Here is a 27,401-nt window from a genome sequence, read left to right on the forward strand (position 1 = left end):
AGAAATGTAAGCTGTTTTTGTCTCCGTAAGGACAAAATTTTAAAAATCTCTAAAATTTTTCTCACTGCAAAGCTGCATACACCCCTTCTAAAAGACTTCAGTTGCAATAGTTGCTTTAATGTCATAAATAGATGGGACAGAACTTTGGATTTCAAAAGGTATCAAAAAATATTGTAAAAACTTTTGTGTATGAAGGAACATTCTGTATAGTTTATGGCATACTGGTAATAAATTAATAGACACAATAAAACTCTAATGAAATGGCATAATTTGATGAATCACCACTGTGGTGTGTTAGTGACTGATGGGGTCAAATTACATAAATTAATTCACCACTTTGTCATTTTACAATCCAGAATGTAAGGAAATGCTGAGGGCAAGTTTAATATTTCCAGTGGAAAAATAAAAGTAACTGTGAGTTTATGACAGTTAACAAGCAAGACGGCAGTAAGCAAACTATTATATGCTTCTGTTAAAGACATTTAATTGAAGTATAGTCCTTTAGATTTATAAAAATGCAAAAATATTAACTTGTGAAGAGAAATAAAAAAATGTTGGTGCTGCTCAGTTATACAAATCATCATACAAACTTAAAACTATTTACACAAATTTCACAGTATTAAGTTTTCATTTTATTTCAAAAGAGTTAAATATGAAATAATATTTATTCTTATAATTCTATGGTTTTGATTCAAATTACAAATGTAACCATTGCACTTTTATTGGTATAAGATTAATTTGTACAGCTCTAGATATATTATACATCATGAGATGTTCTGGCTAACAGCTTATTCAGACACCAGCTCCCCCACAGCTCTTGTTCATCCATCCCCAAATACAACCAAACTATACCCCCCACTAGCACTGAAATTGAAGAAGTTTGCTGCTAACATTTAAATACCAGGTGTCCTCAAAATTTTTTCCAATTGGCATGGGAATAATTAGCATAGGTGGAATTGTAATAGTAGTCAACCACACAGGTGTTAAATTTCCACTTGAAAATACGTTTATACCAATTGGCTGAATGCAACTTAAGTAATTTCACAACAAATCTACACAACCGTTCAAATACAATTCAAACTGAAACTGCTTCATATGGATGAAGACTACATAATGAAACCAGCACATTAAATAACATTATTTCCACAGGGATTCTCTGTTGAAACATCAATAGAGCCACCCCCTCCCCACCCTGAGTGATGGTATAATGGATAAATTATACCATCACCAAGGTTGGTAGTTTCTTGATTAGTAATGGTGTTAAAGGTTATGGTGAGAAGGCAGGAGAATGAGGTTGAGAGGGAAAAATAAACCTGTCATGATTGAATAGTGGAGCAGACTCATTGGGCTAAATGGCCTAATTCTGCTCCTATGCTTTATGGTCTTATGGTCTCAAATAGTTGCCAATGTCATTCCTAGACTTTCTCTGATGTTACTTTGAAGATTGGAAAAATCCCATAAACTCCAGACTTTGGTACAATTTTCACCGTTGTGAGGATTTCCTAGAATTAGTATGCATGTTTTTACACATTTGAGTTATTTGTAATAACCAGTGCTTTAAAAAGTTTAATTAAGTGCCATCTCTAAATTTGCCAATTACATCACTGTCATTGGTTGAACTTCAAGTGGGACAAGGAGGGGTACAGGAGTGAAATTAATTGACTAGTTGAGTGGTGTAACAGCAACAAGCTCAGACTCAATGCCAACAAGACTATGGACTTCAGGAAGGGAAGTTGGGAGAGCACACACTAAGTGGTCAGCAGGGAAAAGGTAAGTAGTTAAAGTTCCTGGGTGTCAACATCTCAGTGGATCTCCTCTGGGCCAAACACATTGAATGCAATCTTCAAGAAGGCACACCAAAGTCTATACTTCATCATGAGTTTAAAGAGATGTGGTTTGTGCCTAAAGACTAGTGCAAATTTCTACAGAGGTGCAGTGGAGAGCATTGTGACTGACTTGTATCACAGCATGATCTGGAGGCTCCAACATGCAGGATCAAAAGAGGCTGCAGAGGGTTATAGACACGGGCAGCTGGATCATGGACACAACCCTTCCTATTACTGAGGACATCTTCAAGAGGTGGTACGTTAATTAGGCAGCATGAGGCTTTAAGGATCCTCATCGTCCAGGACGTGTCCGCTTCTCATTCCTACCACAAGGGAGGAGGTACAGGAGCCAAAAGACCTACACTCAATGTATTAGGAACAGCTTCTTCTGCTCTGTCATCAGATTTCTGAACAGTCAATGAACTTATCTTGCCTTCCCCTCTTTTACATTATTTACATATGTAAGTTTGAAGCTTACAGCATTTTTTTTATTTTTCATGGTACTGTTGTCACAAAACAACAAATTCTACAACACGTCCGTGATAATGAACCCGATTCCGAATAGATCTCATTTTTGTTATTTAAATTTAGTTTTGTTATTAAAATTAATTAACGGCATATTTTGGAATTAATCATACAATAAGAACATAGTAAATGCGGTGTGTAAAATTTCAGGTTTGATTTCACTCCCCATTGCCTGTTAACTCTGGTACTCACACTTACAGAATTACTGTCAGTCTCTTCGACAAAGGAAACGTCGGAAACTTGGCGGGGAATTCACGCACAGCAGACAGTTAAAAAAAGGGAGCTCTTTGCTCATGGCAAGAGAGACTGTAAGTTGATAATTATTGAGAAATAAGATCATTCCCTTGACACCAAGAATAACGGCCCTGCTCTTCCTCAGAGGAAATAGTGAGGTCGTTCGTCCGCAAATGGAGAAGGAAAAGGCGCCTTAGATTGGAATCTCATTCGATGTGTATTTGTTATTTGCGTTTACACATTTATTGGACAAAAAGTAAAGTATAACAAATTAATTTATGGAGTGTGTTGTGTGGGTGGGAGTGGGGGTAGTTTCTGGGCACGTGCGGAACAGTCCTGGTTAGGTGGAACGAACGAATCCATCATAAAGGCGATAGAGTTCTATAATCGTGATGTTCAGTCTTGTGCGGCCGTTATGGTCGTTAAGTGAATTCCAATTCATTGAAAATGAATGTTAACCCGTTTGGAAAAGTCTTCCAGTGTACCCTTCGGTTTCCAGGCGTGAGAAGGATTTTGAACAATACCAGGTCATGCGATGTGGTATAAAACGATCTTGCCTCTAAATAGGGTGTTGGTGCATGCTCCTTGCGCTGCCTTTCAAAGCACACCGCGCATTCTGAAGCCTCCTGCAGCAGATGGGAAGAGGGCAAATTGTTTCGATGCACTGGGTTAGGATGAACCCAAGGTACTGTATCCTGACCACGTTGAACTCAGAGAACATTTGATCCCTTTTCAGTTGGTGCATTAAGTACGTTGGAGTTCCTGAACAGAAGAAAAAAACAATGTATGATCAAAAACGTCTTAAACTGTGCATCTGGCCACTTAACGCGGGAAATCAGGAGACACTCGTGCATGCAAATAATAACAATAATCCTACTAGTGTTTGAGGGCTGATATAAATCTAGAGTTTCCCCTTTCCTCCAAAGAGCGTGAGCTGGTGAAGTTTCAAGAATGTTTTTTGTCAAGTAAGTGCGCAGTATGAATTGAGGTACAAAGCAGACGTGGGGTAATTGATCGGAGAGCAGTCTCGAAAGGCCACATGGACCACTCCTTGCCCTCCAGCCTCACCTCAGCCGACACTGGAGGAAATTATGTGACTTCCCTTTTTCTTTAAGACGGCGACTCGAGTCTATAAGGGGGAGGTATTGCTGATACCCCTTAAATTAAGAAACAAAAATCATCGAATAAAATATTTAGAATTAGATAAGTGGATTATATGAGTAAATACAAAAAGTAGTTGTCTGGATCTGGAGTGGTGCATGTCCCGGTTGCCATAGTAATTAAACGGATGTCACGCCATCTGAAAGGATTCACCTTATGGTCTACATCCACTCCCTGCGCAGCTCTGCCTCCGCAGTTAATCTGAAAGGTTGTTAGGAAATATCGTGAAAGGGGGTTATTGTTCGGAAGAATTTCCCACGTTGGTTTCTGCGCCTGGCAGTCGCGTGTCTCAAGGCAAACAGAGCCGCTGCGGTGAATTCGCTAAAAAAGGAAAAACATTGCCGTGAATGGGTGAACATCTGCTTCGGGATATTGTGTTTTTTTTTAAATATATAAGTTCGCGTTTTAAAAAAAAACATAGGCAAGAAAGATTTACAACCCTGTGAATTATCTGGCCAACATTCTGTTCTTAAGAGGTGCACCTGTTAAAAGAAACGACGAACATAGGAAAGACGGTTATTTTAAAACATTTTAAATCAACATATTGGTTTGATGTCGACAAAGTTCAAATATTTTCGAAAAATAAAAAGATATGAAGATGCGTGGTGCATAGTTCAGTTCTTACACGGTAACTCTATATAACTGAGTAGCTTGAATTAGACAAGGAAGGACAACGCCTTAACTCGCCTCCCTCCACCCTCCCACCCCCACCAACGCGCGCGCGTGCTCTCTCACACACACACAAACTTACTAAATGTTGGGTTGATGATCTATGATTTTAGCAATCGCCAATAAAAATAATTATTTGATTATTTTACACCGCTTTTTCTGCGAGCTTGCTGTACGTAAATTGACTGCCGCCTTTCATACATTTAACACTGGAAATGCAGTTTATGGTGGAAAGCACTCAGAGATATCACGGTGCTACTTTTATTAGAGTTCTGCGGAAACAGGGCGGCGGTTACTTAATTTAAGGTATAATTATATTTATTGTTACAAATCTTTTTCCTCTGGACCGCAATTTTTATACCAGCACATAAAAACTTGAGCACTGGTCAAAGAAGAGTCTTTCAAAATTAAAAAAAGATCTTGGTGCATATGATTTTTAAAATTAAGATTCGCACGCTTTGTTTCCACCTCACTTCAGCCCAATTTAAAGAGTTTGTCCAGAATCGCAGTATTCCAAAGGAACAAGTCTAAAGACTGTCGCCTCTTGACGCAGAACTATACGCAGAAACAGTCCCTAACGTAAATGCTCGTCTACTGTAGTATAAATTTTTTAAAAAAACACTCCTTAACGGGAGCGCTGGCTGCTTGTTAGCACTCAGTATTCTCCAAAAATCAACTGGACGTGAAATGCGATCAAGACTCGTTTCTGGCGATAAATCGCTGAACCACTTTTTTTTAAAAAAACAGCATTTTCAATTTAATACCTACCCGAAGTGTATCGTGTACCTGAGTCTATTTTCATTCGCTCATCCAATGAGTAATTAATGATAATTATTTGGGTAATGTGGTATTCAGTCATTCAAATAATGAAAAGTATATTTATTTTGTATAAAATTGTGTCACGCGTTAGAAGCAAATCAATGATCCTCGGTCTTCCCGCAAGAAACCAAGACATTTACCTGTTGTGAACGAACAATAAATAATACACTAATTGTTATAAATGTGAAAGATACGATTTTCAAAATGGGACTCTCATTGCTAAAAGGAAACGCATAAACTATTTCAAAAGCATGGTACAGTAACGTTCAAGGCAGTGTATTCCGTTTCATAATGAACAGAGAAAACCTTGACAATGTAACAAGGAAAATGATCCAAACCTCAACAAGAGCTCAGCCCCACAGCTGTGAATGGGACAGGGCGGATGCATTTCGTGTTTTTGCGGTTGCAAAATTGACACCATTCACATGATGAAAAAAGACAGGGTTCCCAGGTGTAACTGGAGTAACACCATCCCTTTTCTCACCACTAACCAAATCCATGGGAATGTAGAAAGGGGCAGTTTGAGGACCCATGCGAACTGCTTGGAGTGCTGAGAGAACGATAAGATTCGGCTGGAAGAGATTCCTGGCCTCGGCCATCTGTCGCTCTTTGGGCGGTCAGCCTGGCCATTGAGTGAGAGCACTGAGCTGTCACTGTTGATTGATGGACACTCGCCTCTGGCCGCGACCCCAAGTGTGGGAAAGTGGCTGAGCTCAGGAACTCACGCATTCACATGCTAATTCGTGGATATAAATAGAAGTTCGGCAGAGAGCAAGAAGACATCACAGCCTCAGTCTGAAACCAGCGAGCATCTTGCAGCAAATCTCTCCTCCAGATCGGTGAAAACATGACTGCCACAACCTTCAGCAACAACGTGGAAAAACTCTCAAGCGCCAAAGAAGAGCGCAAGGTAAGAAAAATAATGTCAGCGACGTTAGGTTTTGGAAGCGCGCAAATAATACTTGGTTGAAGTTCCAACAGCGGCACGTGCTTATTCTGTGTATGTCTTGTCCTGCAGTTAAGGAAACCTCTTATCGAAAGAAAACGCCGAGAACGGATCAACAACTGTCTCGACCAACTAAAAGAAACGGTCGTCAGCGCCTTTCGCCTCGATGTGAGTACCCGTGCTCTCTTCTTCCTTCTTGCCCCAAATGCAAGGACTCTGCTGATCTTTCATTGAAGCTGACTGAAAGCCGAGTCTGACAACAGCTCTTCATTATTTTCTAGCAATCGAAACTGGAAAAAGCAGATATCCTCGAGATGACAGTGAAACACCTTCAGAACGTTCAGAACAGCAGGATGATGGGTGAGTTTCGCTTCAGTGCTATTGGGATCAATAATGTACAATAACGACATCAAAGCAGTCTTGTGGGTCTATATCAAATCAAACTACAGTGTATTCAATTCAATCTAAGCAATCTTGAAGTAATTGTTAATTTTAAAGTTTTATTTTAACGCTTGAAATCCGCTTGCTTGTACACGTACGCGATTATAATTAGGAAACCGAAAGTTCATTATTTTATTATTTATGCTTATTTCTCGCTTTATTTTAGCTGATACTAAAATTGGACTCGAGGCTCAGCAGCGATATAGTGCTGGCTACATCCAGTGTATGCATGAAGTACACAACCTGCTATTGACATGCGATTGGATGGACAAAACTGTAGGGGCGCGCTTGTTGAACCACTTGCTCAAGTCGCTGCCTCGATCCAGCGAAGATTCACGCCAGTCCAGTCTGAAGACACAAGCCCTTAACCCGCAAACCACAAAGAGTCAGCTCCCTTCAGCGACCCAGGGGAACCTCCCTCCGGCTCATGCCGCACCCTCGGGAGCTGCGGATCCGTCTCCTCGCTCATCTCCTGACCGACTCTGCAGTCCTGGGTTTAAAGTGTGCGGCAAGAGTATTGATCCATTTCCAAATGCTCCTGCAAACCTGCACCTCCTGGCCAGCTCTTCTACTCAGCAGCTACAAGAAGATTTGGCCTTAATGCACAATTCGCCGATTGCATTTTCAGGCGTGTGGAGACCCTGGTGAAGACTTTGTGCAGCTTTATTAAAGATTAGACTCTCCTTATGTATCTCATAGATATGCTTTTCGAAACACTGCTGGGCAAAAAAATGTCCCTTATGTGTGCTAAAATCAGGGTACTTCACGCTGAAGGGTGCTTATCCGTAGCCTATTTTGTAGAAGGCGTTTATAATGTTGTATTCAATGAAATACATCTAATTTATTTGATAGAATGCTTGCGGACTTATTACTTCCTCTTATGTTATGTTTATATTTCAATTAACGACATTAATAAACATTGAAAATCATTTTGTATCTCATTCTGCGTTTCTATTGATGCATTGCATTCTAACGGTATTGTAACCTATTAAATATAGTAAGAACATTTCATTTTAATGATAATAGACATTTAAAAATAATAGACAAGTTCTAGCGCAAATTTTACTTACAAAAACTTGTTGCATTTATGCATCAGAGTTAGCATGAGAGTTCTGATATGAACGTTTAAGTTAATTGTGTTTTAATTTACAAATACTTCAGCGCAAAGGCAGTGAGTGTGTTGGAAACGCAATACTCATTTCCAAAAGAATGTCCATTTTCATCGAAGAAGCCTTCCGAAATAAACGGTATCGCGAAAGGCGGTAGGGATACTTAAACTAGTCTGTCTCCGGAAGCTTAACATTAGTCAACACTACGAAATAAAGGATGAGATGCGAAACAGCTTAGCGGGTTAGTAAGTCGCAAAATATAAAGTTAAGGAACCCATTGTTACTCATAAGCAAACATCACTCAAGTGCTAATGGAGACTTCTGAAGTTTTCCTACCGCTCAGTGGAAAACTTTGCACTTTCTGTGATATCTGGAGACTGAAAGCCGTCGTTTTTAACACCAGAGTCCAGCCAAGTTTCGCTTTCATCTGGAAACGAGAAGTTTCCCACGGTCTTCAGGAGGCTAACAATTGAGCCATAAAACAAATCATCTGTGAATCACTGCGAGCCCTGCTTTGCATTTGATCACTGTAGGACTCTTTCATGCCGCAGACCCGACATGGAATCAACACTTACTTCATAGAAACAAATCCCAGCTTTCGGTACTCATCCCACCCCATCAGCGGACAGCGTCAGAGTACCCCGTATCATGTTGATCCCCTGCAGCGCGGCCCAGATCGTAACAACCAACTAAAAAGATCAGGCAGTACGGTGAGAGGTGGGAGCGTTCCGCCTCATGGTCCATATGGAAGAAGCATTTTTTCCGCTATGTTTAGTCAAATGTTAGTGTGTAGCAATCTGTGAAATTAAAAGAAATATTTCCCTCAGATTCACGACATTTTGCTTACAGGCTTTAAATATCTGTCATTCTACCCAGCACTTGCCTGCATGTTGAGATTTGTACAGTAGTGCAGATCACTGCACCAAACTTCTAAAATGTAAAGACTCTGACCCCCGTCACTAAAGGAAATTATTTGTCTGATTAAAACAGAATCAAAATCAGGTTTATTATCACCGGGATATGTTGTGAAATTAGTTGTTTTGCAGTAGCAGTACCTAAACAAATTACCATAATTTACAATGAATTTTATAAATAAATAAATAGCGTGAAAAGAGAACAACACGTGAGATTGTTCAGGGCTTCGTGGTCCGTTCAGAAATCTGTGGCAGAGGTGAAGAAGCTGTGTGTCTGTGTCTTCTGACTCCTGATGGTAGTACTGAAGAGAAGGCATCTCTTGGATGATGAGAGTCCTTAATGATGGACGCCATTTTTTGAGGCAACGCCAATTGAGGAAGTCTTGGAAGGTGGGGAGGCTGAATCCCATCATGGAGATTTACAACTCTCTGCAGCTTTTCCAGATCTTGTGCACTGGCACCTCCACACCAGACGGCAACGCAACCAGTCAGAATGGACTCCAACCTGCAGAAATCTGACTAAGTCATTAGTGACAGACCAAATCTCCCCAAACTCCTGAGGAAATATAACCACTACTGCGGCTTCTTTGATGAACAAGTAGTAACAACAAAATAATTCCCATTGCTACCGTGCTTTACTCAATCTTTAATGAGAACCCCTGACAGAGGGTCACGTCAGATCATACAATTGCTTTCATGAAACAGTTGAAAAGCTGAGTGATTAGTTGGTGCAGGTGTCAAGTACAAACAAATATGAAACATTTCTGTCCAGCTCTGCTGAAGTATTGCACCAATAGTTGAATTTGTGCTCAGTGGCTACTTTATTTGGTGCATGAGTGACCATTGGAGTGGAACCCAGTGCAGTCTCCTGCTGCTGTAGTCCATCAAGGTTTGATGTGTTGTTTGTTTAGCAATGCTCTTCTACACCAATGTTGTAACATATGGTTATTGGAGATACCGTTGCCTTCCCTTCAGCTAAAATTACAATGGCCATTCTCCTCTGACCACTCTCATAAACAAGGTGTTTTTGCCCACAGAACTGCCACGGACTAGATTTTATTTGTTTTTCACATCATTCTCTGTAAACTCTGGAGATTGCATGAAAATCCCAGGAGATCCACAGTTTCTGAGATACTCAAACCACTCAGTAAGGCACCAACAATCATATCATAGTCACTGCCACTAAGATCACATTCTTCCTCATTCTGATTTTTGGTCTGAAAAACAACTGAATCACTTGACGATGTCTGCATGCTTTTATGCCTTGAGCTCCTGCCACACTATTCGCTGATTAGCAGGAAGAACTAAGAAAGTGGCCACTGAGTATATATAGTGTCCTGATAAACCTCAAACAAATTGAGTACTGTTGTAAAGTAGGAAAGTAGAGAGCAGTAGTTAATTTAACACAGCAAACTCTCAGAAAATATATTATGTCATCTGAGTTGGATTCATCCTCCACCTGGGCTGTCGCCTAACCCAATATCTGCCCTCCTGAATATACCCAGACTGGATATAGATACCTAATCTTGCTGTCCCTCTGCATCCTCGAGGGCAGTGAGGTCTCAGCTATGACCAGCCTATGGGCAGCATCATTTCCAGCATACCCCTCAGTTAATTTACCAGAGGACAAAACAGGAGCAGGGCTTTAGCTTCTGCCTAAGCTTGAAATAGATTTAAAGAGTTTTCAAGTGACTTTGATAAATTAGTAACGCCTGAAAAAAATGTTGAAAGTAACATTTTATAAAATAAACACTGGCTTCTTCTCCATTCCAAAGGTATATGCATTTGCAGGTTAATTGGTCACATCTGTATAATTGGGTGGTGTGGGCTTGTTGGGTCAGGAGAGCAAGTTACCATGCTGTATCTCTAAATATACACTCATATACATATATATAAATAATTACATAGATAGTTTGTAGCTGGATAGATAGATAAATGAATAAAATATCAGTGAAATGGCCTTAGAACAAATAATGAAATAGATTAAACTAAGAATACAAAGTAAGATAATGTTTTTAAAAAACTTACTTTTCTCTTTGTATACTGAATCTGATCTGACTGGTGTAGGACTGGAGAGGCAATTCTCCAATGTAACACCAAAGAACCGCACTCCAGCTGGATTCCACATGCAGTCCAGTGATGGAACATGGTGACATATCCAATGTGATCCATCCTGGATTTAGTGACTAAATGCACTTCTGGATCTTATTTTTATTGTCAGTGGCTCTTTTCAAAAAATTTTATGTTATCATAGTGGTTCGCACAGGACTTCGGGGCGAGAGGTCCTGAGTTCGAATCCGGCCGGCTCCCTTGCGTGCTCTCCATCCGTGCCTGGGTTGAGTGTCGAGCTAGCGACTCGACCTCATAAAAAAAAACCTGGAGATGGATGGGCCCTGCCAGGTTTCAGATGCCCAAGACACACCGTATGATGAACACTCCAAAAAAGATTGGTGCAAAAAGCTTGTCATAACTACACACACACACACACACACACACACACACACACACACACACACACACACACACACACACACACACACACACACACACACACACACACACACACACACACACACACACTTGCAAAATGCTTTACAGTACCAGCACCCAGGTTCAATTCCCACTGCTGTCAGTAAGGTGTTTGTATGTTTGCCTGTGAATGCATGGGTTCCCTCTGGGTGCTCTGGGTTCCTCCCATAGTCCAAAAACAGATCAATTTGTAGGCTAATTGGTCATTGTAAATGGTTAGGAAAGGGTTAAATTGGGGGTTGCTGGGTGGTATGGCTCAAAGTGCCAGAAGGGCCTACTTTGTGCTGTATGTCAATAAATAAAAACTGTAAAATTGCTACAACTGGGAAATTTCTCCCCAGTGATGTTGATAGCCAATTGGAGTCATGTTGGTTGGAGTCATACATGACTGTATGACTTGCTTTATTTGCCTTTCAAGTGAGAATGATGGCGAAAATTGGATATATTCTTATTGCCAATTACTTGCATAACTTTCACTCAATAAGGTTTGATTTATACAATTGATTTGACCAATTCTTCACTGCAAATAAAAAAGTCGTATTTCATATTCTTAATCAAAAATAGAGTTAACATTTATTTCTTAAAGCAGAATGTAAACTAAATGTTCCAATTAATCAGAAAGGTCATGTACTAAGATTACCCTTTGTTTCTCATTTATATTTGTGTCAGGCTGAATTTAACATTTATTTTTCAATAATCAGTTGAATAAAAATAAAATAATGGCAATAATAATCATAAACCCAATTATTATTTTTAGGCATGTATTTAAATATTTAATGATTGAACTTCGGAGCTGTGATGACATAAAGATAGCACGAAAAGTTAAATACAATCATCTTCAAATTCTAATACTCAAAAATGCACAGATCAACAAAATACACAGTATTGTACTTTACTCAGTGTGTTCATTTGGCAGGTGCGTTAGAAGAATAAGATGTGGAAAAATACATTGGTAACAATTTGAGGCTATCATTTCAATTCAAGCTATTTGCCTTCTGGTTTAATTAGTAATGAATTCTGATTAGCAATTACAGAAATATATTTTCATCAATTTACAGGCAGGTGAAATCAGCTTTAGCTAACAATAGTATCACACCCTACTAATCCCACTTTGAGTATTGTAGCATATAGAGATACTATTCCAGCTCCTGAAATGATTAAGCATGAATTGTGATGAATTACAAGTTGTGTGATGATCTATCACGGCAATCGGAGAAGAAACTGAAATGACGTCTCTCCCTTCACGTGCAATATTATCTCTATCACAGAATCAAAATAATTGTGGTACAAAAGCAGGCATTTGGTCCTCTGTGTGCATGTCAGTGAAAACTGCAACAGTTTAGGTTATTTCTTCACCATCTCTTGTTGCTTAGCCCTGTACACTGTTGAAGCACTCTTTTAAATAATGATGGGCTTTTCTGTCTCCACTACATTTCCCATAGTGAGTTTCACTTTTTTTTTTAAGAAAATCCAGTGGCAATATAAAAGGAATAGGCTAGTTTGTTGGACAACTGTCTCTGGGAATATCCTGTGGTCTAATTTTAAGGAAATAATAATTGCAATATAATCAAGGAGAAGCAACTTTGACAAATTTATTAGTCTTTTGAGAATACAACTAGTATAACTAATAAAGAAGAAACAGTATATTTCCAAAATTCATTTGATAATAAGGAGCTTAATAAAAGTTTATTGCACAAGGTAAGATCACATAGCATTGAGGGTAATATGCTGTGAATTAGTTAAACAATAAGCAACAGAGAATCAAGATAAAAGGGTCAGCTTTAGAATTGAGAAACTAACTAGAAGTGAGTTCACTTCTAGTTAGAGGGGAATCAATGCTAGGAACTTAGTTATTTGATTCTTATAATGGAGACTTTGATGAAGGACTAGGTTTACTCAGGATAAAGACAATTTAAAAATGAGAAACAGATTTTGAGGAAGACAGAGGAGCTGCAAAAATATGAATAAGTTGAGTGAGTAAACAAAGGTGGCAGATGGAGCCTAAAATGGAAAACTGTTAAGTTATCCACATTGGCAGAAGAAGAGAAAAGCGGAAGGATCTGAATGAACACGAAATACAAAACATTGACATGGAGGTCCAGCAAGAAATTAGGAAGGCCAATATTGCGCCTTTGTTGCAAAGAGAGTAGTATATTAAATCAGGGATATCTTGCTATAGATGTACAAGAGTACAGCTGAAGACCATGTACAGTGCTTGTCTGCTTATTTAAGAAGGGTTACATTTGCCTTTAAGGACATTCTCAGAAAATTCACAGAATTGACTCCTTATAGGAAGAAATTGTTTTAAGTGACTAGGTCAAGTAGGCACGGTTTATAATCACTGGAGTTGAGAAGAATGTGAGGTGATTTTATTAAAACTTGCTAAAGTGTTGACAGGATTAATGCTGAGTAAGTATTTATTTTCAAGGCGTAATGCAGAACCAGGTAGCAAAGCTTCAGAATAAGGGTTTGTCTCACTAAGACAAAAGTGACAATAAATTTCTGTGTGGAAGGGTGGATCTTTAGGATTCTCTATCACAGAGAGGCCCATTTCTCCTATTTTTTTATGTGCCAAGTGCTATTTACAGTTAACCAGATTATTTATAATTCCCTGTGTCTTAGATTACTGTTATCCACACTGGTAATGTTGGTAACACTGGCAAACATTCAATCTAACCTATACGTTAGAGTCTGCAGCATTAAGCATCACAAAAACAAGGTACCCATTAAACCTACTTAAACTCTCACTTTCACCCTTTGCTTTTAACACCGAGCAAATGTTTAACTAACTTTTCATTTTTTCCTTGTATCCCATTTTGTCACATGGGTCTTGGTGAAATGCTTTCCTGAAACCCATGTAGATTACATCATACATGTTTCTCTTATGGCCCCTTGTTGTTCACCTCTTCAAAAAAATATATCCATTTAGTCAGAGACAACTTCCCTTTAACAAATCCATGTGATTCATCTACACTTTATTAAATATGGCTTAATCTTTCCTTCAAACTTCCCCAATATTTATCTGTGCAGATTTTAGTCTCTGTTGTTATTAATTTGAACTAATCCAAACCACAGACTTTCCCCTTTTCCTTTTTAATTAAAGCTACTAAATTAGTCAGTAATCCTCCGGCACCCAACCTGTAGCCAAAATCAATTGGAAATTTATACCCAAAGCCTGAGCTATTTTTTCGGAGACAGCCTCTGAGAACCTGGGATACATGTTATCCCATCTTGGTGAGTTACCCACTTCCTAGCAGGCAACATAATATGTCCTCTGAATCCTGCAGCCCATCAGCACATGCCCTCTCAGAAATATTATTTGAGACCAAAACATCAGTGTCCTCATGTGAGCCGATGAACGTGGATGTGTGTGGGACTTCAAATCTGGTAACTATGGGTGCACACTGTCTTTATTTTTAAATTCAGAGAATTTTGACTGGTTTTGAAAGAGAGACTATATTCCTGTTTACTCTTACAGTGCACATACACATACAGGCAGACATAAGATATTTGAAATTATTCAGAACAATTTTGTTATTTCAGACAAAACACTCTGCACCTCCTTTCTCCCAACAGTCTATTTCTCACTTTGTTCTGCACTTTGTCACTGCAATCCGCAGCCTGTAATTTCCTTTTGGGAGGTGACTTTTGAACCATTTGTATGACCTGGTGTTTTTTGAGGTATCCTGAAGATTTTGGCGAACTGGACTCTAGAGAATGAAAGGAACAGCTGCAGTGGTCATTGCTGGGGTGAACTTAGGATCGCAGTGTAACTTTGGACTGAATTGAAATGGGGGGGGGGGGTGGGCCTGGTCTGAGAGCAGAAAACTAACCGATGTTTAGCCAATTTGAGAGCCGAGCCAGATTAAAAAGATTAAGGTGTTGAGGCCAAGGGTGAAGGATGAACGGTGCTCAGCTCACTACTCAGTCAGGCTTTTACTCACTTCAGTGCTGAACTGATTTTGCATCTGTGGCCTGCAGCCATCAACACTTGCCACAACATCGAAACTGGCTCCGCAGCTGTGGACTCACTTTCTGGAACTCTGCGGTTCATATTCAGTGTACATTTTTTAAAACTTTTTATTGTTTGCACCATTTGTTCTTTCTTTTAAGACTACAAGAGCTTAAGATATAGGAGCAGAATTAGGCCACTTAGCCTATTTCATCATGGCTGATTCATTTCCCTCTCAGCCCCAATCTCCTGCCTTCTCCCCGTTACCCTTCTTGCCTTGACATCAAGAATCTATCAACCTCTGCCTTAAATATACCCAGTAACGGCCTCCACAGCCATCTGTGACAATGAGTTCCATAGATTCACCAGTCTCTGCCAAAGGAATTCATCTTCACCTCCATTCTAAATGTATGTCCCTCAACTCTGAGGCTGTGCTGTCTGGCCCTAGGCTCCCCTACCATAGAAAATATCCTCTACATATCCACTCTATCTAAGCATTTCAATATTTGATAGGTTTCAATGGGATCCCCCCTTATTCTTCTGAAATCCAGTGAGTATAGGCCCAGAGCCATCAGTCAGCCCTCATATGGAACCCTCCCCTTCCTGGAATCCTCCTCGTGAAACTCATCTGAACCCCTCTCCAGTGTCAGCACATCCTTTCTTAGATAAGGGGACCAAAACTGCTCACAATACTCCAACAGAGGCCTCACCACTGTGTTATGCAGCCTTAGCATTACATCCTTGCTTTTTTATTCTAGTCCTCTTGAAATTACATTACATTTGTTTCATTCACCGCTGACTCAACCTGAAAGATAACGTTTACGGAATCCTGCACAAGGATTAAAGAATCCCTTTGCACTTTGGATTTTTGAATTTGCTCTCCATTTAGAAAATAATCTACACTTTTATTACTTCTACCAAGGTGCATGACCATCCACTTCCCAAAATTGTATTAAATCTGTCACTTCTTTGTCCATTCTCCTAATCTGTTCAAGTCCTTTTGCAGACTCCCTGCTTCCTGAACACTACCTGCCCTGCCATCTATCTTCATATTGTCTACAAACTTGGTCACAAAGACATGAATTCTATCATCCAAATCACTGACATACAATGTAAAAAGGAATGTTTCCAACACAGACCCCTGTGGAACTAGTCACTGGCAGCCAACCAGAAAAAGCTCCCTTTATTCCCACTCTTTGTCTCCTGCCAATCAGCCACTGCTTTATCCATGCTAGTATCTTTCCTGTAATACTATGGGCTCTTACAGTGCCTATAAAAAGTATTCACCCCCCCTTGAAAGTTTTCATGTTTTATTGTTTTACAGCATTGAATCACAGTGGATTTAATTTGATGTTTTTGATACTGATCAACAGAAAAAGAATCGTTCCTGCCAAGTGATCAAAATTAATTAGAAATATTAAATACAAATAATTATTGCATAAGTATTCACCCCTTTCGTCAGTATTTAGTAGGTGCACCTTTGGCAGCAATTACAGCCTTGAGTCTATGTGGGTTGGTCTCTATCAGCTTTGCACACATGCACTGCAATTCTACCCCCCCTCCCCCACCCCAATTCTTCTTTACAAAACTATCCAAGCATAGGGATTATGAGTGAACAGACCTTTTCAAGTCCAACCACAAATTCTAAATTGGGTTGAGGTCTGGACTTTGATTTGATCATTCCAGGACATTAACTTTGTTGTTTTTAAGCCATACCTGTGTAACTTTGGCTTTATGCTTGGAGTCATTGTCTTGCTGGAAAACAGATCTTCTTTCAAGTCACAGTTCTCTTGAAGATTGCATCAGGTTTTCCTCTGAGATTTCCCTGTATTTCACTGCATACGTTTTGCCCTCTACTTTCACAAGCCTTCCAGGGCCTGCTGCAGTGAAGCATCCCCACAGCATGATGCACCACCACCGTTCTTTACGGTCGTGATGGTGAGTTTTTGATGATGGTGAGCTCTCCACGTGGCTTTAGACCACCTGGACAACACAAACACCTACGTCAGGATGCTGTTCATCAACTATAGCTCATCATTTAATACCATCATTCCACAATCCTGATTGAGAAGCTGCAGAACCTGGGCCTCTGTACCTCTCTCTGCAATTGGATCCCCAACTTCCTAACTGGAAGACCACAATCTGTGCGGATTGGTGATAACATATCCCCCCTCTGACGATCAACACTGGTGCACCTCAGGGGTGTGTGCTTAGCCCAATGCTCTACTCTCTATATACACATGACTGTGTGGCTAGGCATGGCTCAAATACCATCTATAAAGTTGCTGATGATATGCACATTCTTGGTAGAATCTCAGGTGGTGACGAGAGGGAATACAGGAGTGAGATGTGCCAACTAGTATCACAGCAACAACCTGGCACTCAACGTCAGTAAGACAGAAGAGCTGATTGTGGACTTCCGGAAGGATACGATGAAGAAACACGTACCAATCCTCACAGATGGATCAGAAGTGGAGAGAGTGAGCAGTTTCAATTTCCTGGGTGTCAAGATCTCTGAGGATCTAACCTGGTCCCAACATAACGATGCAGTTATAAAGAAGGCAAGAACAGCAGCTATACTTTATTAGGAGTTTGAAAAGATTTGGTATGTCGACAAATACACTCTGAAACTTCTATAGATGTGCCATGGAGAGCATTCTGACAGGCTGCATTGTTGGCTGGCATGCGGGGTGATGGAGGGTGCTACTGCACAGGACCGAAAGAAGCTGCAGAGGGTTGTAAATTTAGTCAGCTCCATCTTGGGCACTAGCCTACAAAGTACCCAGGATATCAAGGAGCGGTGTCTCAGAAAGGCAGTGTCCATTATTAAGGACATCCAGCACCCAGGGCGTAGCCTTTTCTCACTGTTGCCATCAGGTAGGAGGTACAGAAGTGGCGGATAACTGTCAGGTTGGAGGCCGGTGACTAGTGGTGTGCCTCAGGGATCTGTACTGGGTCCAATGTTGTTTGTTATATACATTAATGATCTGGATGATGGGGTGGTAAATTGGATTAGTAAGTATGCAGATCATACTAAGATAGGTGGCGTTGTGGATAATGAAGTAGGTTTTCAAAGATTGCAGATAGATTTAGGCCAGTTAAAGAGTGGGCTGAAAGATGGAGTTTAATGCTGATAAGTGTGAGGTGCTACATTTTGGTAGGACTAATCAAAATAGAACATACATGGTAAATGGTAGGGCATTGAAGAATGCAGTAGAACAGAGTGATCTAGGAATAATGGTGCATAGTTCCCTGAAGGTGGAATCTCATGTGGATAGGGTGGAGAAGAAAGCTTTTGGTATGCTGGCCTTTATAAATCAGAGCATTGAGTATAGGTGTTGGGATGTAATGTTAAAATTGTACAAGGCATTGGTGAGGCCAAATTTGGAGTATTGTGTACAGTTCTGGTCACCAAATTATAGGAAAGATGTCAACAAAATAGAAAGAGTACAGAGAAGATTTACTAGAATGCTACCTGGGTTTCAGCACCTAAGTTACAGGGAAAGGCTGAACAAGTTAGGTCTTTATTTTTGGAGCATAGAAGGTTGAGGGGGGACTTGATAGAGGTATTTAAAATTATGAGGAGGATAGATAGAGTTGACATGGATAGGCTTTTTCCATTGAGAGTAGGGGAGATTCAATCAAGAGGACATGAGTTGAGAGTTAGGGGGCAAAAGTTTAGGGGTAACACAAGGGGGAACTTCTTTACTCAGAGAGTGGTAGCTGTGTGGAACGAGCTTCCAGTAAAAGTGGTAGAGGCAGGTTCGATATTGTCATTTAAAGTAAAATTGGATAGGTATATGGACAGGAAAGGAATGGAGGGTTATGGGCTGAGTGCAGGTCGGTGGGACTAGGTGAGAGTAAGCATTTGGCACCTACTAGAAGGGCTGAGATGGCCTGTTTCCATGCTGTAATTGTTATATGGTTATATGCCAGTGATAATAAGCCTGATTCTGATTCTAATCCTGATGTGCAGTGTTTGGCTTACCCCAAACATTTTTTTTAGTGTGATGGCCAAAATGCTCAATTTTGGTTTCATCAGACTATAGAATCCTCTTTCAGCTGACTTCAGAGTCTCCCGCATGCATTCTAGCAAACTCTAGCTGCGACTTCATGTGAGTTTTTTTCAACAGTATCTTTCTCTTTGCCACTCTCCCATAAAGCTGTAACTGATGAAGCACCTGCATAACAGTTGTGTGCGCAGTCTCGCCCATCTCAGCCACTGAAGTTTGTAACTCCTCCAGTGTTGTCATAGGTCTCTTGGTGACCTCTGTCACTAGTCCCCTTCTTGCACTGTCACTCAGTTTTTGAGGATGGCCTACTCTAGGCAGATTTACAGCTGTACCATATTCTTTCCATTTCTTGATGATTAATTTAACTGTTCTCCAAGGGATATGAGTGACTTGGAAATTTTCTTGCATCCATCGCTTAATTTTCCATGACATTGCCTTGAGTGTTATTTGTCTTTAATGTCCAGTTTTTGCCAGGATATTGACTCACCATCAGTTGGACCTTCCAGATATAAGTGTATTTTTACTACAATCAGTTGAACACTTATTTGCACTCGATGATCTCCATTTTACTAATTATGTGACTTCTGAAAGCATTTGGCTGCACCAGTGATAATTTGGTTTGTCTGACTTGAAGGGGTGAATAGTTTTGCAATCAATTATTTTGTGTTTGTATTTGTAATTCATTTAGATCACTTTGTAGAGATCTGTTTTCACTTTGACAGAAAAGAATCTTATTCTGTTGATCAGTGTCAAAAAAGCCTAATTAAATCCACTGTGATTAAGTTGCAAAACAACAAAACATGAAAACTGCAAGGGGGGGGGGAGGGAGTACCTTTTATAGGCACTGTATTTGTTAAGCAGACTCATGTGCAGCATCTTGTCAAAGGCCCTTTGAAAATCTAGGTAGACAACATCCACCAATTCTCCTTTGCCTATCCTGCTTGTTATTTCTTCAAAGAATTCCAACAGAATTCTCTTAAGGAAACCATGCTGACTTTGGTTTATTTTGTCATGTGCCTCCAAATACCCTGAAACTAAATCCTTAACAATCAACTTCAATGTCTTCCCAACTACTGAGGTCAGACTAACTGGTCTATAATTTCTTCCCTTCTAACTCTCTTCCTTCTTGAATTGAATTGAATTGACTTCATTTCTTACATCCTTCACACACATGAGGAGTAAAAATCTTTGTTATGTTCTCCATCTAAATGTGCCATGTGCAATCATAGTAATTTATAATAAATAGAACAGTCAATGTAACATGAGCTCATCAGTCTGATGGCCTGGTGGAAGAAGCTGTCCCCGGAGCCTGTTGGTCCTGGCTTTTATGCTGCGGTACCATTTCCCGGATGACAGTAGCTAGAATAGATTGTGGTTGGGATGATCCTATGGGCCCTTTTTAAGAGCCTTTTGAAGAGCGGAGTGACATTTGCAATTTTCCAGTCCTCCATAGGCATGCCAGAATCTATTGATTCTTGAAAGAACCTTACTCATGCCTCCACATTCTCTTCAGCCACCTTTTTCTGAACCCTGGGGTGTAGACCATCTAGCCCAGGTGATTTACCTACCTTCAGACCTTTCAGCTTCCCAAGCACCTTCTCCCTCAAAATGGCAACATCACTCACTTCTGCCCCCTGACACTTTTGAAATTCCAGCATACTTCTCGTGTTTTCCACAGTGAAGACTAATGCAAAATACTTATTCAGTTTGTCTGCCATTTTGTTATCCCCTATTACTAACTTCGTAATCCATCTTTTTCCTCTCTATGACTTTTTTAGTTGCCTTCAGTTGTTTTTTAATAGTTTCCCAATCCTCTAAATTTTCACTATATTTTGGTCTGTTATATGTCCTCTGGTTTATATGTTGGCTTTGAATTCACTTGTCAGCCCCAGTTGTGTCATCCTCTTTTAGAATACTACTTCTTCCTGATAGAATTCTACAAAATTACAAGGTTGCCAGAAAGGAGCTTAAGAATTAAATTAGGAGAGCTAGAAGGGGCTACGAGAAGGCCTTGGTGTGCAGGACTAAGGAAACCCCCAAGGCATTCTACAAGTATGTGGAGAGCAAGAGGATGAGCCGTGTGATAATAGGACCAATCAGGTGAGATAGTGGAAATGTGTGCATGGAGCTGGAGGAGGTAGTGCAGGTACTTAACAAATACGTTACTTCAGTATTCACCAAGGAAAAGGACCTTGGCAATTGTGGGGATGACTTACAGCGGACTGAAACACTTGACCATATAGATGTTAACGAAGAGGATATGCTGGAGCTTTTCAAATGCATTAAGTTAGATAAGTCATCAGGACCAGAAGAGATATATCCCAGGCTACTGTGGGAAGCAAGGGAGGAGAATGCTGAGCCTCTGGTGATGATCTTTCCATCATCAGTAGGATGGAATAAGTACTGGAGGATCGGAGGTTTGCAAATTTTGTTCCCTTGTTCCGAAAGGGAATAGAGCAGAATATTATAGAAGAGGGAGTCTTACTTCTGTGGTGGCCAAGCTGTTGGAGGACAGGCAGGATTTATGAGCATTTGGAGATATAATCTGACTAGGGATAGTCAGCGTGGCTTTGTCAAGGGCAGGACATGCCTTACGAGCCTGATTTAATTCTTTTGATGATGTGACTAAACACATTGATGAAGGTAGAGCAATGAATGTAGTGTATATGGATTTCAGTAAGGCATTTGATAAGGTACCCCATGCAAGGCTTATTCAGAAAGTAAGCAGGGATGGGATCCAAGGAGACCTTGCTTTGTGGATCCAAAATTAGCTTGCCCACAGAAGGCAAAGGGTGGTTGTAGTTGGTTCATAATCTGCATGGAGGTCAGTGACCAGTGGTGTTCCACAGGGATCTGTTTTAGGACCCCTCCTCTTTGAGATTTTTATAAATGACCTGGATGAAGAAGAAGAAGGGTGGGTTAGTACGTTTGCTGATGACACAAAATTGGGCACGTTGCTGCTAGTCCGGCAGGTTGTCAGACGCTAAAGCGGAACATCAATAGGATGCAGAACTGGGCTGAGAAGTGGCAGATGAAGTTCAACACAGTTAAGTGTGAAGTGGTGCATTTTGGTAGGATTAATTTGAAGACAGAATATAGTATTAATGGCAAGACTCTTAACAGTGTGGAGGATCAGAGAGATCTTGGGGTCCAAGCCCATAGGACACTCAAAGCTGCTGTGCAGGTTGACAGTGTTGTTAAGAAGGCGTACGGTGTGTTGGCATTCATCAAACATGGGATTGAGTTCAAGACCCATGAGGTAATTTTACAGCTATACAAGACCTTGGTCCAGGCTCCACTTGGCGTACTATGTTCAGTCTGGTCACCTCACTACAGGAAGGATGTGGAAACTATAGAAAGAATGCAGAGGAGATTTACATGGATGTTACCTGGATTGGGGAGCATGCCTTACGAGAATAGGTTGAGTGAACTTGGCCTTTTCTCCTTGGAGCAACAGAGGATGAAAGGTGACCTGACAGTTGTATAAGGTGATGAAAGGCATTGATTGTGTGGATAACCAGAGGTTTATTCCCAGGGCTGCAATGGCTAACACAAGGGGCATAGTTTTAAGGGTTGGAAGTAGGTACAAGAGGGATGTCAGAGGTAAGTTTTTCACAGAGAGTGGTGAGTGTGTGGAATGCACTGCCAGTGAAGGTGGTGGAGATAGATACAATAGTGTTTTTCAAAAGACTCTTAGATAAATACATGGAGTTTAGAAAAATAGAAGCCAATGTGGTAGGTAAATTCTATGCAGTTTCTAGAGCAGGTTAAATGGTCAGCACAACATTGTGGGCCGAAGGGCCTGTAATGTGCCATAGATTTCTATGCTCCTTGGGATGTATCTATCCTGTGCCTTCCAAATTGCTCCCAGAAACTCCGGTCATTTCTGCTCTGCCGTCACCCTGCTAGTGATTACTGCCCCCAAGGGTTAATTTGCCTTAAACTCTCTAATCAATTCTGTTTCATTGCACAACACCCAATCCAGAATAGCTGATCCCCTACAAACAAGAGAAAATCTGCAGATGCTGGAAATCCGAGCAACACACACAAAATGCTGGAGGAACTCAGCAGGCCAGGCAGCATCTATGGAAAAAAGTACAGTCGATGTTTCCAACCGAAACCCTTCCGCAGGACGGCTAGCTGATCCCCTCGTGGGCTCGGCCATGAGCTGCTCTAGTAAGCCATCTTATAGCCATTCTACAAATTTCCCTTCCTAGTATCCAGCACCAATCTGATTTTTCCAAATCTACCTGCAGGATGCCCACAACATCATACCCGCCAAACTCTGTGCTACAAGTTCATCTACTTTATTCCGTATTCTGCGTGCGTTCAAATATAACACCTTCAGTCTTGTATTCTTCAACCTTTTCGATTTTGTCCCTCCTTGACATTGCAACTCATTCCGTTGAGTGGAAATTTGCCCTGTCATCAGCCTGCCCTTGCTCGCCGTGAATCTACATACTGCCTCTGTAAACCACCCGGCCCATCCTCAGCCCTACCACTCGGGGTCTGCTCTCGTACATTGGGTGTTTGATTGTCGGGTGTTTGTGGTGTCGGGGTTTATCGCGAACTCTAGTGTGTTTCTTTGTGTCGGAGCTGCCTGGACGAAGATTAATCTCAAGGTTGTATATGGTGCTTTGATAATAAACGCACTTTAATGGGAGAGCCGTGGTCTCTGTGAGCGGAGAATTCCGTGAAAGTTAGTGCTGTTTTTTTTAATTTCACCAGCAGTGTCTCAGTAATGCAGCTCCGGTGTCTTGTTCTCCTCGACACGCGGCTGCATTGTCAACCTGTGACCGGGAATGGTCCAGCTGCAGGTGCAACTTGGCACAAGATTTGCTCCATTTCCTTCGGTTCCCAATACAAGCTTGTCGCTAACCTTAAGATTTGTCTGAAAATGAAGCAATGGTAGCGAAAAATATCGATCCGGTGAGTATGGGGCGACTTTATCACCAGCTCCTCTAATTTCCACATCAATAACTCCACTCTGTCTTAGCTCATCTTTATTAATGCCTTTGCTATGATTACTCTAATACAGGACTCCCTTGTTATAAACGCCAGGTCACTCAAACCCGCTGCCGACGTCCTAAATTGCAGTCAATCCTGTTCACCAACATCCCAGAGCTGAACCATAAACACAAAGTACTCTGCAGATGCTGTGGTCAAAGCAACACATACAACACGCTGGAGGAACTCAGCAGGTCGGGCAGCATCCGTAATTATTTCTGATTAGACAGTGCCTCGCAGTAAAATTTCCAGTCCCTTCGTGGCCCTCTCACTCTCTACCACTGTAAACCCGTCTCATTCCCGGGATACAGTTGCTCTCCAATATTGGATTCTTAATTACTCCTGAATATGATTCTTTTCCTGTTGGCAACAATCTCTTACTGGCCCGGGCACCAAGTTTTGGAAATTCCACCACAATATTCTCTCGTCCCCATTACCTCTCCTTCGTCCTTTACGCCACTCCTTGTAATCTGAATCTTTGACGGACGTTCGGGCCATCTGCTCCTCGGCCATCTGCTCCTCTCCCCTCTCCTGTAGCTCGAGAACATATTTTGTTTCATAACCTTCACTCGAAAAACTCTGCGAAGCTTTGCTACGATGAAAGTGCAGTACATATATAAGCTGCACTTGTCCCTTTTGAGTACGGAATCACCGTAAAACTCATGGGGAACACTGAGCGAGGCTGTTTTCATATTCTCCATTATTTTCCCATCGATTGAGATACCTAGCATATTCCAGAACTGTACGGTAGGTGACACTTCCCATTTCCCAGTTTTATTTTCTGAAGCGATATTGTGGAGCCCGCGGAATAAATGGCGGGCTAAATCTTTTGGATATTTAGCCAGCAATGATAGCATACAATGTGCTGGTGAATGAGAGTCAGACGGGCAGTCAATGGCCTTGGCCTTGCCCCGCCCGCCCGCCCTTCCGTTAAGCGAAGCTGTAGTTCCTTGCTCATTGTGAATAGCCGTGGCTGGAAATGACAATTGCTTGCTCGACGTCGTGAGTCCTTGCTATTGTTGTCTGACTGGTCTTAGCGAAATACACGGTACCACAACAGAAGATAATGCTTTATTATTTGTTTTAAACTAGTGCATGCACATGACAAACATCTCGGGTACTTGGTCAAGATTTATCCCAAACTCTCTTTGCTGCAAAACATTGCAAGTAGAGTATAGGCATTTGGCTTTTCTTTTACCCCTTCGAATGAATTTTCCAGCGACAGTCCCATACCATCCCAAATACCACGCCAACACAATTTAAAACTTCACACAATTATGTGGGTTCATATTAACTAAAACATCGGGAATCTTTCCGTTATGATCGCCCTATCATCGCTGCTGAGTGTTTGAAAACCATTTAGAGGCATAAATTCGCAGGTGCATTTAGCAATCAGCCCCTGAAACGCATTCGGTGGGAGGCACAGTCTCCCCCTCTATTATCAGAATTATTTTCCAAGCCAACCATTCTTGAATACTGATGAAATATATTGAAAACGAGAATCGGGTACGCCTGCTCGCTCGAAACAAAAGATTTCAACGACAGCTGCAAGATCCGCAGAGCAGGTTGCATAATGACTGAGCCCAATTACGTTCGTGGCAAGGAGCCAATCTTTCCAACGAGAGAGAAAAATAAAGCTCTGAATCGTAATTTTCTTGTTGGTTGTGGAATGTATCTCATCACCAATCCATGAAAGTCCGCTAAACTGCTTACACAGTAAGCGTTTTAGTTTCTCGAAGCAATGTCCAGATGTGAAATAACTCACTTTTCTTGTTATCTGAGAATAATATGAACATTTCCCGTAAACCACGTAAATCCTTCTGATTTGTGGCATGATGTTAATGTTCATGCACTGGGGACCCAATCGTGTGAAACATACATTCGCTCATGAACCTGTTATTGTGTTGTCTTTTTATTATACACACCGATGTTCAGAAACGGACAAAGACTGTCATAACAACATTCAGCGTGCAAAATGTACAGCAGGAAGAGATTATGCCACCAAGATTGCGATGCCTCCCTATGACATATATGTTAAAAATGGAGCTGAAACTGTACTCGAATGGTATCGCAAGCCTTTCAATCTCACCAGCCGCTAGCCAGGACACAAATCGCAGTGTTAAAGAGGATGTACGGCAGAAGCACCGAGTGATCGTGCCGCAGAACCTGAGCCAATGCGAAGACATTTCTATTGTATTCCAGTAACACATTTCTGAACGACTTTTAGAGTCATTTTTGAGGTTCCTTCCAAAGTATGCAAAACACTTTTTTCCCCACTGCTTTCAGGCGTATTCTTTAGAGTGGGAATGCCAGACAATATTGTGTGTTTACTGCTCCAATAAAACTGGCTAAGTGGTAGTTAAAAGGGGCCGATTTACATAATTGATCTGACAAGAGTGTAATCTTTAAAATAGGGGATAAATGACTTATGCTGATTATATCCCTAGCAAATCACTTTTGCAGAAATCAGTGCAGGAAAAGGGCTGGATGGATGTAGATTGGATATAATAAATATGACAGTTACATAGCACTGGAAGTAAAAGGCGAAAACAAATGCAACCGGAGCCAACACCTGTCGCTTGCTCCTTCGAGACCAGCTAATGCTCTTATTTGTTTCATTCTGCCGAAAGAGTGCAGCTGCTACCAGCATCATGTTACATTTCACCTACGTACCCAGAAATAGATTCTTCTTCGAATGCAGAGGAATGGACTTTTCTCTTCGGTTTTCCTTAATTTTTACTGCCGGTCTCATCTTTTTCTTAAAAGTTATTAAAATTAAACCTCTCGAATCATCTAAATTAATGTTGTGTGTTTTTAATAACTTCTACCTATTCACTGGGAAAAAGATGTAATTTGCCTTGATATTTAAAATGGTTTTATTTCCCAAGACTTCATGAAAGTGTAAGAACGTACATTCCTGCCCGAAGTTCCACCATCTTATCCCGTAAACAGCGGAGCCATTTGTTTCCTGATTTTGGTTGTAGCGAACTGGCCTGCGATTGATAGCTAACGTTTTGGAATGCGAGGACAGGATGGTGTAATGTTTGGTTTTTTTTAAAAAAAAGTACAGTTCTGTTGTGCTGAATTGCATAACAAATAACTTTAAAAGTCCCATTTACTCACGTGGCTCGCCAGAGCCTGACAGCAGGCAGAGCGCAGCATTGAACGGCACACAAAGCGCTGCACTCCCATTGGATAAGCTAATAACCTTTAGGCGTCCTCGGGACGCGCCGCTCCCCGGCTATTCAAATGCAAA

At 41.0% G+C, this 27,401-nt stretch overlaps 1 protein-coding gene and 1 long non-coding RNA gene across 3 annotated transcripts; one reads left to right on the top strand and one right to left on the bottom strand.

Moving 5' to 3' along the window:
• Positions 1 to 571: 571 nt before the first annotated feature.
• LOC140725443 (uncharacterized) lies at positions 572 to 27,394 on the bottom strand. 2 transcript variants are annotated; one of them, XR_012098350.1, is made up of 3 exons: positions 27,269 to 27,394; positions 3,900 to 4,067; positions 572 to 3,347 (listed from the first exon to the last, which is right to left on the bottom strand). It is a non-coding gene; the product is annotated as an uncharacterized lncRNA (long non-coding RNA). The 2 variants fall into 2 exon arrangements; XR_012098349.1 differs by lacking the exon at positions 27,269 to 27,394 and adding an exon at positions 5,573 to 5,928.
• On the top strand, positions 5,989 to 7,550 carry her8.2 (hairy-related 8.2). The gene is made up of 4 exons (XM_073040903.1): positions 5,989 to 6,144; positions 6,253 to 6,348; positions 6,462 to 6,540; positions 6,788 to 7,550. Exons 1-4 carry the CDS (start codon positions 6,082 to 6,084, stop codon positions 7,267 to 7,269), a joined length of 720 nt encoding a protein of 239 aa, XP_072897004.1. The 5' UTR covers positions 5,989 to 6,081; the 3' UTR covers positions 7,270 to 7,550.
• Positions 27,395 to 27,401: the final 7 nt, after the last annotated feature.

Source organism: Hemitrygon akajei, chromosome 3 (genome assembly GCF_048418815.1).
Source record: "Hemitrygon akajei chromosome 3, sHemAka1.3, whole genome shotgun sequence".
In the NCBI taxonomy this organism is placed as follows: Eukaryota; Metazoa; Chordata; class Chondrichthyes; order Myliobatiformes; family Dasyatidae; genus Hemitrygon; species Hemitrygon akajei.

Bases quoted from the DNA above. Each gene is read 5' to 3' on its own strand.
- her8.2 (XM_073040903.1), top strand. From the start codon at position 6,082: ATGACTGCCACAACCTTCAGCAACAACGTGGAAAAACTCTCAAGCGCC. The intron at 6,349-6,461 runs GTGAGTACCCGT...ATTATTTTCTAG, and splicing joins TCAGCGCCTTTCGCCTCGAT to CAATCGAAACTGGAAAAAGC. The intron at 6,541-6,787 runs GTGAGTTTCGCT...GCTTTATTTTAG, and splicing joins TCAGAACAGCAGGATGATGG to CTGATACTAAAATTGGACTC.